The sequence below is a fragment of the Lithobates pipiens genome, unplaced genomic scaffold (assembly GCF_037356315.1).
Source record: "Lithobates pipiens isolate NorthernLeopardFrog02 unplaced genomic scaffold, aLitPip1_a1.2 Scaffold_18, whole genome shotgun sequence".
NCBI classification, from domain to species: domain Eukaryota; kingdom Metazoa; phylum Chordata; class Amphibia; order Anura; family Ranidae; genus Lithobates; species Lithobates pipiens.
The window spans coordinates 549,651,322-549,667,337 of NW_027507758.1; the positions used below are offsets into that span (position 1 = coordinate 549,651,322).

The 16,016-nt window shown below is 46.5% G+C and overlaps 1 protein-coding gene across 2 annotated transcripts in view; it reads left to right on the plus strand.

Annotated features, from left to right (window-relative positions):
* The first annotated feature begins 329 nt into the window (after positions 1-329).
* LOC143988934 (cytosolic phospholipase A2 gamma-like) overlaps positions 330-16,016 on the plus strand; it is an 84,161-nt gene continuing 68,474 nt past the window's right edge. Inside the window, exon 1 of one of the 2 annotated variants that reach the window (XM_077488871.1) lies at positions 330-824. In XM_077488871.1, coding sequence (XP_077344997.1) covers positions 714-824 — 111 coding nt within the window. In that variant the 5' untranslated portion in view covers positions 330-713. The remainder of the gene's footprint in view (positions 825-16,016) is intronic. The other variant, XM_077488872.1, reaches the window with a different exon arrangement.

The window sequence follows — 16,016 nt, forward strand, 5'->3', positions numbered from 1 at the left end:
GGTGGACCCAGGAGCTCTCTCTTCGGTGGAGTTTGGCAGACAGGCAGTCACTTCAGCCTTCGCTTCTTCTAAATAATAATTTCTTTAAAATAAACCTCTAAGCATTATCCCACCCGTCTCAGCTAGTTATTTGTCATAGGTATGCTGCCATGGATGCACCAGGAAAACAGAAAATTGTACCATACTTACCGTAATTTTCTTTTCCTGGTGCCTATCCATGGCAGCATACAATCCCACCCTCGGTATTCTATAGTAACGAGAATGCGGGGGTTGTACTAACCTTTTCTTTTATAATATTCACTAGTCCTGAGGGAGGAGCCAAGGCGGAGCTTGTCATAGGTATGCTGCCATGGATAGGCACCAGGAAAAGAAAATTACGGTAAGTATGGTACGATTTTCTGTTTTTTTGTTGTCCTTTACCTCATTCACACAGAACCAATGTACCTGGTTTGTAACGCCACACTGGTTGCACAAGAATTTTTGTTGACAAAAGAAACTTTCATTGATTTTTTTTGATTTTTTTATCATGGTATAAATACTTTTTAGTCACAAGTTATGTGGTTTACAAATGCTCTTATGTTTGTTTACTTGACAAGATAATAAAAGACATAAAAGCCTAATAATTGTCACTCTAACTGCATGACCACGCTGCTGTCATCAGCCTATTATTAGCAAAGCCATTTGTCTCTGCATCTAGACACAAGTGTTTCGAAATGTGTCCCGGAGTCTCTCTGTTGCATTTGGGTTTTGGTGCAATTTTTTTTATTTTTCTGGTTTTATGGAAGTTGAGTGGTGTTAAAGCAACATTTCTACCAAACAAGAGGGTGAGTGATTGTATCTTGTATATTTATTATCATGTAAGGACTTATTTTATAAAGCAGTGCAGTGTAGGATGTGCAGTGCCCACAATAACCTAAACAAACCATCTTGTACTGGATTTTATAGTCTGTAATATAATAAGTAAATATATAATATATATATATATATATATATATATATATATATATATATATATATATATATATATATATATATATATATATATATATATATATATATATAACACAGTATCTCACAAAAGTGAGTACACCCCTCACATTTTTGTAAATATTTTATTATATATTTTCATGTGACAACACTGAGAGTCCATTCACACAGGGGCAACTTTGGATCCGACTTGAAGTTGTCCCAAGTTGCCTCAAGTTGCGAAACATGATAATATCAATGTAAGTGAATAGGAGCCGTCTTAACCACTTAAGCCGCGGACCAATTTGCAATTTGGACCAGGCCCCTTTTTGCGATTCGGCACTGCGTCGCTTTAACTGACAATTGCGTGATTGTGCGACATGGCTCCCAAACAAATTTGGCGTCCTTTTTTTCCCACAAATAGAGCTTTCTTTTGGTGGTATTTGATCACCTCTGCGGTTTTTATTTTTTGCGCTATAAACAAAAATAGAACGACAATTTTGAAAAAATTCAATATTTTTTACTTTTTGCTATAATAAATATCCCCAAAATATATATATAAAAAAAAAAATTCTCAGTTTAGGCCGATACGTATTCTTCTACATATTTTTGGTAAAAAAAAAAAAAATCGGAATTAGCGATTATTGATTGGTTTGCGCAAAAGTTATAGCGTTTACAAAATAGGGGATAGTTTTATAGCATTTTTATTAATATTTTTTTTTACTAGTAATGGCGGCTATCAGCGATTTTTATTGTGACTGCAACATTATGGCGGACACATCGGACATTTTTGAGACATTTATGGGACCATTGTCATTTATACAGCAATCAGTGCTATTTAAATGCATTGATTCCTGTGTAAATGACACTGGCAGTGAAGGAGTTAACCACTAGAGGGAAGTGTAGTGTTGGGTATGACGTTATGTCTTTTTTTTTATTGTAGGGGGTGCGTGGCCTGGCATGTGACGTTACTGATCGTCCTTCCCTATAAAAGGGAAGAGGCAATCGGTAACAGCCACACAGGGAAGCACGGGGAGAGGGTTGTTTACACAGCCCTCTCCTCATTCTTCAGCTCTGTGACCCAATTGCGGGACACCAGAGGCGATCGGCGCGCTCCCGACCCACAGCTGGGCACTTAAAGAATCATGTTCCTGTACGAGATTGTGCCCAGCCATGCCATTCTGCCGACGTATATCGGCGTGAGGCGGTCCTTAAGTGGTTAATGTACACTACTGAAGTCGCTCCAACTTCAGAAAAGGTTCCTGTACGACTTCAATCCGACTTCTAGGCAACTTTTACCCATTGATTTCAATGGAAGTTGCCTCCAAGTCGGATCCCCTGTCTTAACTGAAGCAACTTTCCAGGAAGTAAAAATAGTTTTCTAGGCAAACCCTTCCCTCCCACAGAGCTGATTATTATATGATTGGCCCCTGGCAAAGTCCCCTGTCCTGGAGGCAACTTCAATTGCCTTGTAAGTTGCCTCAAGTCGCGCTGTGATTCATACTCAAGTCATGTCCAAGTTGCCTCCCAAAGTCTCGCTGGAAGTCGTGTTGCCCCTGTTTGAATGGACTCTCAAATGACACTTTTCTACAATGTAATGTAGTGAGTGTACAGCTTGTATAACAGTGTAAATTTGCTGTCCCCTCAAAATAACTCAACACACAGCCATTAATGTCTGAACCGCTAGCAACAAAAGTGAGTACACTCCTAAGTGAAAATGTCTAAATTGAGCCCAATTAGCCATTTTTCCTCCCTGGTGTCATGTGACTCGTTAGTATTACAAGGTCTCAGGTGTGAATGGGGAGCAGGTGTGTTAAATTTGGTGTTATCGCTCTCACTCTCTCATACTGGTCACTGGAAGTTAAACATGGCACCTCATGGCAAAGAACTCTCTGAGGATCTGAAAAAAAGAAAAGAATTGTTGCTCTACATAAAGATGGAATGGGCTATAAGATGTTTTTCAAGATCCTGAAACTGAGCTGCAGCATGGTGGCCAAGATCATACAGCGGTTTAACGGGACAGGTTCCACTCAGAACAGGCCTCGCCATGATCGACCAAAGAAGTTGAGTGCAGGTGCTTAGCGTCATATCCAGAGGTTGTCTTTGGGAAATAGATGTATGAGTGCTGCCAGCATTGCTACAGAGGTTGAAGGGGTGGGGGGGTCCGTCTGTGAGTACTCAGACCATACGCCGAACACTACAACAAATCGGTCTGCATGGCTGTCGTCCCAGAAGGAAGCCTCTTCTAATAATGATGCACAAGAAAGCCTGCAAACAGTTTGCTGAAGACAAGCAGACTAAGGACATGGATTACTGGAATCATGTCTTGTGGTCTGATGAGACAAAGATAAACCTATGTGGTTTAGATGGTGTCAAGCGTGTGTGGCAGCAACCAAGTGAGGAGAACAAAGACAAGTGTTTCTTGCCTACAGTCAAGCATGGTGGTGGGAATGTCATGGTCTGGGACTGCATGAGTGCTGTCGGCACTGGGGAGCTACAGTTCATTGAGGGAACTATGCATACCAACATGTGCTGTGAAGCAGAGCGTGATCCCCTCCCTTCGGAGACTGGGCCGCAGGGCAGTATTCCAACATGATAGCGACCCCAAACACATCTCCAAGATGACCACTGCCTTGCTAAAGAAGCTGAGGGTAAAGATGATTGTCTAGCCAAGCATGTCTCCAGACCTAAACCCTATTGAGGATCTGTGGGGCATCCTCAAACGGAAGGTGGAGGAGCGCAAGGTCTCTAACATCCACCAGCTCCGTGATGTCGTCATTGAAGAGGACTCCACTGGCAACCTATGAAGCTCTGGTGAAATCCATGCCCAGGAGGGTTAAAGCAGTGCTGGAAAATAATGGTGGCCACACAAAATATTGACACTTTGGGCCCAATTTGGCCCAAAGTCTGAACACATGAGGAGAGGTAAGCAGAGGAAGATTACTGCATAACCATGACAGTACCCCCCCTCTTACGAGGCCCCCCCCTTCCCCGGCCTGGGTCCAGGCTTAAAGGGAAACTCCAGATGGAACCTCCTCAACAGACTAGGAGCAAAGACCTCAGATGCAGTGATCCAAGACCTCTCCTCAGGGCCAAACCCCTTCTAATGTACGAGGTACTGAAGAATGCCTTTACGGAGTCGGGAATCCAAAACTTGACTAACCTCGTATTTTAGATTAGCCTCAGAGACCGGAACCGGGGTAGGGAGAGGACGAGAGGACTTACTGAGGACTAATGGCTTTTTAGGAATGGGTAAGGGCATGATAAGACCATCAAGAGTCTGAGCAGGGTCCCCCAGACCCTTAAAGATGAGCTGGACATCCAGCACAGGACCACCAGACTGAGCAGAGTTCAGTGGATCAGATTGAAAACCCCATCTGGCCGAAGTAGGCAGTCTATCCAAAGGATGGATTGAGCCTCTTAAACGGGTTTGAACGGACATAGTAGCAGTAGGGTGAGGCCAGGTTACAGAAGGTCCTGAACAAGAAGTAGGAAGCTCATTGGGCATGGGCTGGACTGGTATAACTGGTGCAGAGGCCGACTAAATAGTATTGTCAGGTGTAGCGACCATCTCAATCGCATCACAGGGCATAGCGACTGTGGAACTTGCAGACAAGTTAGCCTGGCTGTGCGTCCAAGGGAGATTAGGGACTGGCAAAGGTAAATGGCCATGCAAACTGGAGTGAATGATCGACTCAGGTTCACAGGTGGGCCCCTCATCCAGAGTACCACATGACCCAGAGAGTGCACCAGTCTGACTATTGCAGGACACATCCCAGAGATCGATATATACAGCGGGAAGAGCAGAAGATACTGGGATGGTGGCAACAGGAAGTTTCTCTTTTGGGGTACCCTTGAGTAGGCAGGAAGAGGAACAGGAGGAACCCCAAGCCAGGATCTGTCCAGCAGACCAGTCAACGTGTGGAGAATGGAGCCGTAACCAAGGAAGATCTAATATGATGGGAGATGAAGCCTTAGGTAAGACAAGGAAGGATATCCACTCCTTGTGGAGTGTCCCTATTAAAAATCTTAACAGGAAGGGTCTGGAAGCGGATAGGGCCCCCTGTGAGAACAGTGCCATCAATCGCCAAGACCACCAATGGCATTGTAAGGGGCAATGGGGTAAGTCTCATGGAGGATGCAGTTTCCCAATCCATGAAATTGCCAGCGGCTCCGGAATCCAGATGTGCTGAGACTGAACGAGAGGAAGCACCGACATGAAGCAACACAGAAAGGAGAAGACGAGAAGGTGAAGGTGATATTTCAGGGTCTAATACTCCACCTTCCAGATGTATTAGCCCTGAGCGTTTTTCCGGACGAAGAGAACAAGTGTCACGGAAATGACCTTTGGCCCCACAATAGAGGCATAGGCCCAGAGTTCTGCGCTTAGCACGTTCTTCAGGAGATAACTTAGTCCAGCCCAACTGTATAGGTTCCTCGGTAGGCAGGGGGTGCTCCTCGGATCGAAGAGAAGGTATTGGGAGCTCAGGCTGTCTAAAGAACGGGGAGTGCTGGCGTCTTTTTTCCAGGGGCCTCTCCTGAAAGCGAATATCGATCTGGTTACACAAGGTGATGACACTGTCCAGATCAGCAGGAAGGGATCTTCCTGCTAATTCATCCTTCACTCTATCAGAGAGGCCATGTAAAAAGGTTGCAACTAGGGCCTCATTATTCCAGCTCAATTCAGCTGTGAGGATACGGAACTGAAGAGCATACTGTCCCACAGACGTAGACTCTTGACGGAGACGTAAAAGAGTGCTAGCCGCTGAGGAGACACGACTCGGTTCCTCGAAGATATTCCAAAAAAGTTTCAAGAAATCAGACAGGCTAGAAACCACTGGATAATTCAGTTCCCACAGAGGGGCAGCCCAAGCTAGCGCCTCGCTGGACAGGAGGGATATGATATATGCTACTTTCGCCCGATCGGACAGGAAGTTTTGGGGCTGAAGTTCAAAATGAATTGTGCACTGGCTAAGGAACCCCCTGCAAGCCTTGGAGTCCCCAGAGGAACGGGCCGGAGCTGGAGGTTGTAATGAATGTGTGGCTGCGACTAATGCGATAGGTGCAGCAGCAGATAGCGGTTGAGGTTGTTAAACTGGGGGTCCTAATGAGGCCTGAACCTGTGCAAAACGGGATGCCAAATCCTGAAGGAATTGCATCATCTGGGTCTGATGCGATTCTTGGGTCTCAAGTCTGCGAACTAAGCCCTGCAAAGGATCATCTGCGGGTAGCGGCACATCAGCTGGGTCCATGGCTGATCAAACTGTCAGGTCACCTGAGACCAGGTGACAGATGCACTCCGTAGGAGTTGGAAGTGCACCGCTAGGTAGTGGACATTAGGACTGACTGCTGCAGATTGTACCCAGGGAGATTCAGGACACAGGTCTACTGGATCACTAACACAGATCCCGGTAGGAGCTAGAGCATAGATTCCCCAGGGTGCTGAGTCTAAGAGCCAGCAGGTGTTCACCAGAGCCTCCAGTGGTGAGGATGGACTTCGCTGCAGTCTGGCTCCAGGTCGCGGCCCCCAGGGTCTCACAGCTCACACTCACAGTAGACTACAGGAGAAGGAAGCAGCAAGCTGAAACAACAAGAATAGTAAGGGGATAAGGCAGAGGTCAGGGCAACTAGCAGACAGGAACGACAGTACACGCCAAAGGTTCAGGGTCACAGGCAGACAGGGATGGTCAGGGACATGCCAAAAGGTCAAGGTCACAAGCAGACAGGAATTGTTGAGAACACGCCAAGGTCGGTAACAGAGACAAACGAAGAGCACACGGCAAGCAGGACCCACAAAGCCAAACACACAATGAATACACAATGGTTGATCAGCAACCCTGGCTTGCAGTGCACAGGTTAATATAGGGTTCCCTGATAGGGCCTGGGGTGGAGCCACGCTTAGAGGAGAGGTTATAAAAACCACCAGGTGGAAGTGGCTGGCCTCTTAGGCTGGCCATACATTATACAATTTTCTTCTATAGATTTCCTTTAGATTTACCAAAACCATATAATATGAGGTCAAATCTAAACACTTTCAGTTTGTGTGCAATCAGGCAGGCCCTTGTACTACACAGTTCAAGGTAAATCTAAAGGAAATTGAATAAGAAAATTGTATGGTGTATGGCCAGCTTTAGTCTGAACACATGAGGAGAGGTAAGCAGAGGAAGATTACTGCATAACCATGACAAGTCAATTCATGTACCTCATAAAGTCTGACAAGAAAACTCCTAGAACTTTGCTAAGGAAGTTGCTAGGGGACGCCTAGCTGTTGCTTTTCACATTCACTACCACAGGAGTGAGCTCTTTCTCTGATTTAAACCCCCTCACATACTCTCTCTCGCCTGGTGTAGTAGCTCTGAGCTCAGTGTTTGAGTGCTCACTCCTGTGATGGTGAAGATGAGCATTAACAGCTAGGCATCTCTTAGCAACATCCTAGGAGTATTCCAGTCAGGTTTCATAAGTTATGTAAATGACCTACAGCTTTAGCAAGGGCATTATTCAACTTTGGTCAAAGCTGAAAAGTTTATTTTATCTACAGGCTCCCCTTATCTGCATAGGCAGTATTTTTTTGTGAACTAACCACTTAATGGCATTCTGACAAAACGCCCAATGTACATAAACACACAGCCCCCCATTTATGAGATGCCAGCGTCCCGTTGGATCTGAACAAATGCCTCCCCTGCATGAGTAACACCTTGTTAAGTATACCACTGTGAAGCCAACTCTCTGTAAAAATTAGAACATAACACTTTCCCAAGTCTCTCTGCTTGGCAATATAAATTTGTAGCAAATATATATGAATACGATTCAAAATCGTATGTGATATGTGCATACACCTAGTAATAACATATCATATCAAAAAAATTATAGGATGAGTATAAAACTCACTTTACATTAAAAAAATACATAAATTATGCCCACCCAGTGCATGGTGTCAGACACCAAACAAAAAAAGCAAGCTTAAAATTATATAAATGTCCAAAGAAGAGTTATTGTGATATTCCAACAAATACATGCAGATACTCCTTCCACCAAAGAATCCCCTCTGCTAATAGCCTTACCAGAGTGATCCTTTAAAGTATGAGCAAATAGCCACCACCAGCTACTAATATGAGTGAATTGGCTGCTCTTCTTAAAATTTGACCTAGGATGGTCAGAAAACAACTTTTTTTGTATATATCCCTGAAGACGTCATGTGACAAGTGATGCAAAATCTCGGGTGGGGCCAGTGACATCACTTCTGATATCTTTGTTACCCGTTAGGTGTTGAGGAGGCAAGCAGCCGAGCCTATACCCTGTATATGCGGATTTTAATCTTTGCTAATATGAATTTACAATTAGGGATGAGCTTCGTGTTCGAGTCGAACATACGTTCGACTCGAACATCGGCTGTTCGCCCGTTCGGCGAATTCCGAACGTTATGGGCCGTTCGCGCCAAATTCGTGTGGCGCTCACGGCCCACAATGCACTGCATCATCGCAGTGCATTGCTGGCTCATGATTGGCCAAGCATGCACTGTGACCCTGCATGCTTGGCCAATCACAGCGCCAGCAGCGAGGAGAGCCATGATTGGCCACAGGCAGGATGCCTGTGGCCAATCATAGCTCAGGCTGTGTAGTACACGCCCCACACTATATAAGGCCGCCAGCGCGGCGGCCTAGTGTAGTGTGTTGGCGTCTGAAGCATTTAGTGGGTGTTCTGTGTACCTTCAACACAGTACACACCGATCGTTATCGGCCGATTTTCGATCTTGCTCTTCTGTAGTGGTTGTTGTCTGCTTGCCCTGACCGCAGTGTACACCGCTATATTCACCTCACCTATATAGCTAGTGATCTATCTTTTATAATAGAGCTTGCAGTCAGTAGTGTTAGGAGCTTGTGCGTGCTGTCTGCGTGCTCTGTACCCAGTATACACCGCTATATCCACCTACATAGCTCTTCTCTATTTGAGCCCACTTGCCATTTGCAGGAGTTATTGGAAGTTGTGTGTGCCTCCAGCACAGCACAGTATACATCTGTATATACCCCTTTATCTCTGGTGTTCTATAATAAAGGCATCTGCAGGAGTTAGTGGGTTTTTTGTGCCTCCAGCACAATATACACCTGTATCTACCCTTTATTGCTGTTCTCTAATAGAGCCATCTGCAGGGCTTAGTGGGTGTTGTGTGACTTAATTACAGTATACCCCTTTATCTCTGGTGTTCTATAATAAAGGCATCTGCAGGAGTTAGTGGGTGTTGTGTGCCTCCAGCACAATATACACTACCCAACTGCTGTTTTACCCAACTCCCTTCAGGCCATTACCATGTCTGGAAGGCCAGCAAGGAGAGGCAGACAGGCGCGAGCCGATAAAAGAGGGCAAGCAGGCTCTGTGTCTAGAGACAACAGTGCTGGTCGTGGACGCGGTGCATTGTCATCAGCACGTGGCCATGGGACACGCTTGTCCTTCTTTTCGGCAGCTGGACATGTTGAACCGCAACATGCCAACGACTTGGTAGAGTGGATGACCAAGCCCTCTTCATCCTCCTCATCCTCTCTCACCCAGTCTCAAGGTACTGGCAAAGCAACTGCCAACGCATCGTCTTCCCTCCTCTCAATGTCATCATCAGTGACTCCTTCCCTAGACCCACCACGTCCTCCTGAGGAGTCTCCTGAACTCTTTGAGCACAGTGTTGGGTACATGCTCCAGGAGGATGCCCAGTGTTTTGTAGGCTCTGATGATGACACTCAGCTAGAGGAAGGCAGTAGTGTCAGCGCAGAGAGAGGGGGTGCTCAAGAAGGACAGCAATCTGGTAGTCATGTTCCACAAGCTGCAGCATACTGCCAGGTTTGCTACAGCGATGAAGAGGGAGGGGATGATGAGGGCACTGACTCCACGTGGGTGCCTGGTAGGAGAGAGGAGGAGGAGGAGGAGGCACATGTCCAACGAGGCAGGATGCCCTCCGGGGGCCAGCTTAGGGGCAGCACACCGACTGAATCACACCGCAGAGCTCCGCCTGTGCAGGGCGTTGCCTCTGCGCGTTATTTTAAAAGTTCTTTGGTGTGGGCCTTTTTTGAGACGAGTGCATCAGATCGCACCGCTGCTATTTGCAACATATGTCTCAAGCGTATCTCACGTGGCCAAAACATCAGCCGCTTGGGCACCACATGCTTGACCAGACATATGTTGACCTGCCATGCAGCTCGTTGGCAAGCGTACCTCAAAGACCCACACCAAAGAACAAAGCGGACCTCATCACCTTGCATCTCCAACCCCACTAGACCTTCAGTCCTCTCTGAAACCTGCTCTGAGAGGAATGAAGGTGTAGAATTAGGTGTGTCACAGCCAAGTGCTTCCGGGCACTCTGCTAGCAGTACACCCACGTCCGATTATAGCAGGCAAATGCCCCAGCTGCTGGACTGGCGAAAGAAGTTCACTCCCAGCCATCCACATGCCCAGCGGTTGAATGCTAGCTTGGCTAAATTGCTAGCACTTCAACTGCTGCCTTTTCAGTTGGTAGACTCGGCCCCCTTCCGTGAGTTTGTACAATGTGCGGTTCCTCAGTGGCAGGTCCCCAAACGCCACTTTTTCTCACGGAAGGCGATTCCGGCTCTCTACCGGCATGTGGAAGGCAATGTCCTTGCCTCGCTGGACAGGGCGGTCAGCGGTAAGGTGCATATTACCGCTGACTCATGGTCCAGCAGGCATGGACAGGGACGTTACCTGTCTTTCACGGCCCATTGGGTCACTCTTCTGGCAGCTGGGAAGGATGCAGGACAAGGTGCAATAGTGTTGGAGGTTGTTCCGCCACCATGCCTCCAAAATGCTACTATTGGTTGTGACACACCTCTCTCCTCCACCCCCTCCTCTTCTTCTTCCTCCATGGCCTCTTTCAGTGCTCTGTCCTCAGAACCAGCGGTGCTCCGTAGGCGTTCCAGGGGCTACGCAAGTACGCAGGCAAAACGATGCCGTGCTTGCGCTGGTTTGTTTGGGGGACAGGAGCCACACTGGGGCGGATGTTTTGTCAGCTCTGCAGGGGCAGGCTGAGAGGTGGTTGACGCCACGCCAGCTTAAGCCAGGAATGGTGGTTTGTGACAATGGCACCAACCTCCTCTCTGCCCTCCGACAGGGACAACTGACCCATGTGCCCTGTGTAGCTCACGTCCTTAACCTGGTGGTGCAGCGGTTCTTGGGCAGGTACCCCGGCTTACAGGATGTCCTGAAGCAGGCCAGGAAAGTCTGTGTGCATTTCCACCGATCATTTAATGCCTGTCCTCGGCTGGCTGAGCTCCAAAAGGAGTTGAACCTGCCCAAGAACCGCCTTATATGTGACATGCCCACCAGGTGGAACTCAACGTTAGCCATGCTGCAGCGGCTGCACACGCAGCAGAGGGCCATCAATGAGTACCTGTGCGACTACGGCACCAGGACAGGGTCAGGGGAGCTCGGTTTTTTCTCACCACACCAGTGGGGCATGATTAGGGATGCATGCACTGTCCTGTCACCGTTTGAGGAGGCCACAAGGATGGTGAGCAGTGACAGTGCATGCATCAGTGACACTGTACCTCTTGTCCACCTCTTGGAGCATACGCTGCATGGAATAATGGACAGGGCACTTGAGGCAGAACAGAGGCAGGAAGAGGAGGACTTCCTTGCCTCTCAAGGCCCCCTTTATCCAGACAGTGTTCCTGCTGTGCCACCCATCACACAGGAAGAGGATGAGGAGGAGGAGGATGATTGTGTCAGCATGGAGGTGGAGGCTGGCACTCAGCATCAGCAGCAGCAGCAGCAGTCTTGTAGGGATGATTTACAGTCCCAAGAAACACGTGGACTTGTACGTGGCTGGGAGGAGGTAGCTGCGGATCATGTTGTCCTTAGTGACCCAGAGGATTCCGGACCGAATGCCTCAGCTAACCTACGCTGCATGGCCTCCCTGATCCTGCAAAGCCTGCGGAAGAATCCTCGTATTCTTCGGATCAAGGAGAGGGACCATTACTGGCTGGCCACTCTCCTTGATCCACGGTACAAGGGTAAGGTTGCCGACCTTATCTTGCCATCGCAGAGGGAGCAGAGGATGAGACATCTCCAGGAGGCCTTGCAGAAAGGTCTGTGCAACGCGTTCCCAGAGACTGGGAGGTAACAAACTCCTGGTCCTGGACAACGTGTTGCTGAGGCATCGGTCAGAAGGAGCGGTGGAAAAGGTGGCCGTCTGACTGATGCTTTCAGACAATTTTTTAGTCCGCAGCCCCAAGGTATGATCGGTTCCAGCAACCATCGCTTGCATCTGATTTACATGGTGCAGGAATACCTAGGGGCAAGGTCAGACTTGTACACCTTTCCCACCGAAAATCCTCTGGCTTACTGGGTCTTGAGGATGGATCACAGGCCAGAGCTTGCACAGTATGCAATTGAGCTACTGGCCTGTCCTGCATCCAGCGTTCTTTCTGAACGCACCTTCAGTGCTGCTGGTGGCTTTGTTACCGATCACAGGGTGCGCCTGTCCACCGAATCAGTTGATCGACTGACCTTCATCAAGATGAATCAGTCTTGGATCACCCACAGCTACCAAGCCTCCCTTCAAGACTGCCTATGCTGATGCTGAGTGACTGTCCTGTTATGTTGATTGTCTATCCTCTTCCTCCTCCGCTGATATGTTGGAAGAACATTTCTGGCTCTGGGTGATGCCATCAGTCCAATTTTTCTGCCCCTGTTTAACAGGGGCGTTTAATTACAATTTTTGATGCAATGCTTTGCAGCAGGGCTAATTCCTGCAATAAAACTAGAGTATATGGGAGAGGTTGCAGTGTGGTGGCACCAGCACCAGTGCCTAAGGACCAATTTTTCTGCCCCTGTTTAACAGGGGCGTTTAATTACAATTTGTGATGCAATGCTTTGCAGCAGGGCTAATTCCTGCAATAAAACTAGAGTATATGGGAGAGGTTGCAGTGTGGTGGCACCAGCACCAGTGCCTAAAGCCCAATTTTTCTGCCCCTGTTTAACAGGGGCGTTTAATTACAATTTTTGATGCAATGCTTTGCAGCAGGGCTAATTCCTGCAATACAACTAGAGTATATGGGAGAGGTTGCAGTGTCGTGGCACCAGCACCAGTGCCTAAGAGCCAATTTTTCTGCCCCTGTTTAACAGGGGCGTTTAATTACAGTTTTTGATGCAATGCTTTGCAGCAGGGCTAATTCCTGCAATAAAACTAGAGTATATGGGAGAGGTTGCAGTGTCGTGGCACCAGCACCAGTGCCTAAGGCCCAATTTTTCTGCCCCTGTTTAACAGGGACATGTAATTACAATTCTTAATATAATATTTCACAGGAGGGCCCGTTCCTGTGCCCACCCAGAGTAACTGTGAGGACTTATAGTGTTGTGGCACCAGCACCACAACCACCAAAGGTCAATTTTTTTACCACTGTTCAACAATGGCATCTAATTACAATTCTTGATATAATCGTTCACAGCAGGGTGCTCCAGCGCCCACCAAAAGTCACTTTGAGGGCTTACAATGTTGTGGCAAAACCAACACCTTGTTCCGCCATTTCTGCAGAGCATATAGGGCAGGCCCCTACTTTCAAACATCCAACTTACAAACATCTCCTACTTGCAAACGGAAGGAGACAACAGCAAGTGAGATGAAAAAAGATGGACGACAAAACAAATTATACAGGGGTGATAACCCTTCCCTATATTTTCCAAAAAGCTTAAAAATAGTTTTTTTGACTGGAGCTACACTTTAAAAATGTACCAGTTGAAAATTACAAACAGATTCAACTTAACACAACAAACCTACACAGTCCCTGTCTTGTTTGCACCGCCTGTATACTGCTGTTCTGAGTATATAGGGCCTGGGGGCCACACGCATTTCCTTTTTATAATACGGGTAAGGGGTTCCCCTTAGTATGCATACAAGACCCAAAGGGGCTGGTAATGGGCTACCCATGCCATTTTTCTCAATGATTTTCAACCATATTGCAGGAACCAGATATAACATTAAAACCGCAAGCAGTTTTCAATGATGTTATTTCCGTTTAATGTCATTTTGTGCAGGGACTGTTCTAAACACGGGAAACACGTGGCACTTCACAGGCATACTACAGACACCCCCCAGGCATATTTAAAGGAATATTTCACTTTTTTTTTTCACTTTAATCGTCATTAAAATCAGTGCTCCCGCCAAAACGGCCATTTTTAAAAACATTTTAGGCATTGACCCATGTCCCCTGGGGCAGGAGCCAGGTCCCCAAACCCTTTTTAGGACAGTATCTTGCATATTAGCCGTTAAAATTAGCACTTTTCATTTCGAACGTTCGAGTCCCATAGACTTCAATGGGGTTCTAAAGTTCGTACGAATTTGGGGTCCGTTCGAAAGTTCTGGTGCGAACCGAACCGGGGGGTGTTCGGCTCATCCCTATTTACAATTTTTATTTAAATAAAAGAAGTGATTTGTGTAGCAAAATTGCTCTATGAGTTCTCCCTTGTATATTTTGAGTTAAACTGGAAGCATGAGCCATGGATCCTGCTAGCTCCAGCAGGGGGATCGTTGGTGCGACAGATCATATCGGGGGGAAGTTTGCATAACTTTGAAGATTATATATATATATATATATATATATATATATATATATATATATATATATATATATATATATATACATATATATATATATACACAGAAAATGTGTTTTCTGACCGTCTTAGGTCATATTTTGAGGTGAGCGGCCATTTCACTCATATTGGTGGCTGGTGGTGGCTATTTGCTCAAACTTTAAGGGATCACTCTGACACAGCTATTAGCAGAGGGGATTCTTTGGTTAAAGGAGGATCTGCACATATTCGTTTGAATATCACAATCATTTTCTTTGGACATTTATATAGGTTTCAGCTTTCTTTTTTTGTTTAGTATCTGACATCATACACTGTATGGGCGCAATTTATGTTTTTTTGTATGTAAAGTGGGTGTTATACACAGCCTATACATTTTTTTATATGGTATGTTATTACTAGATGTATGCACATATCACATATGATTTGTGTCATGGTCTGGGGTTGCATGAGTGCTACCGGCACTGGGGACCTACAGTTCATTGAGGGAACCATGAATGTCAACATGTACTGTGACATACTGAAGCAGAGCATGATCCCCTCCCTTCAGAGACTGGGCTGCAGGGCAGTTTTCCGACATGATAATGACCCCAACACACACCTCCAAGATGACTACTGCCTTGCTAATGAAGCTGAGGGTAAAGGTGATGGACTGGCCAAGCATGTCTCCAGACCTAAACCCTATTGAGCATCTGTGGGGTATCCTCAAACAGAAGGTGGAGGAGCGCAAGGTCTCTAACATTCACCAGCTCCGTGATGTCATCATGGAGGAGTGGAAGAGGACACCAGTGGCAACCTGTGAAGCTCTGATGAACTCCATGCCCAAGAGGGTTAAGGCAGTGCTGGAAAATAATGATAGCCACACAAAATATTGTCACTTTAGGCCTAATTTGGACATTTTCATCTAGGGGTGTACTCACTTTTGTTGCCAATGGTTTAGACATTAAAGTTGTTGTAAACCCTCCCCCACAACTTTGTCCCATGTAAATCAGCATAAAAAAACCCTAATGAACACTGCTTGTAGATATCTCCTTACTTGCTTAGTATTGTTGTAATCCTTGTTGTTCTGTAGAATGAAGTCACTGAGCATGCCCAGATCTCCCCTGATTTAAGGCACACTCTCTATATCTTATCTATCTGTTATCAGGACTTCCTACGGCACAACACTGAACTCTACTAATCACTCAGAGCTTCCTCCTACACACAATGTGACCATGTGACCTCACATACAGTCTAAACTTGGCAATTACTGCAGTCTTATCAGCTGAAGCTGATAAGTCTGACAAAGGGAAACATTAGACATCGGCACAAGTAAATACTATGAAATAAACAAGTAAGCTATGAACAGGGAAGCAGGTTTGCCATAGAAACGTTGGATTGAGAAGGAGGCTTGGTTAACAGTACAGGAAGTGCTCAATGTAAGGGCAGAAATACACTCCACTGTGGATTTAGAAAACAATACT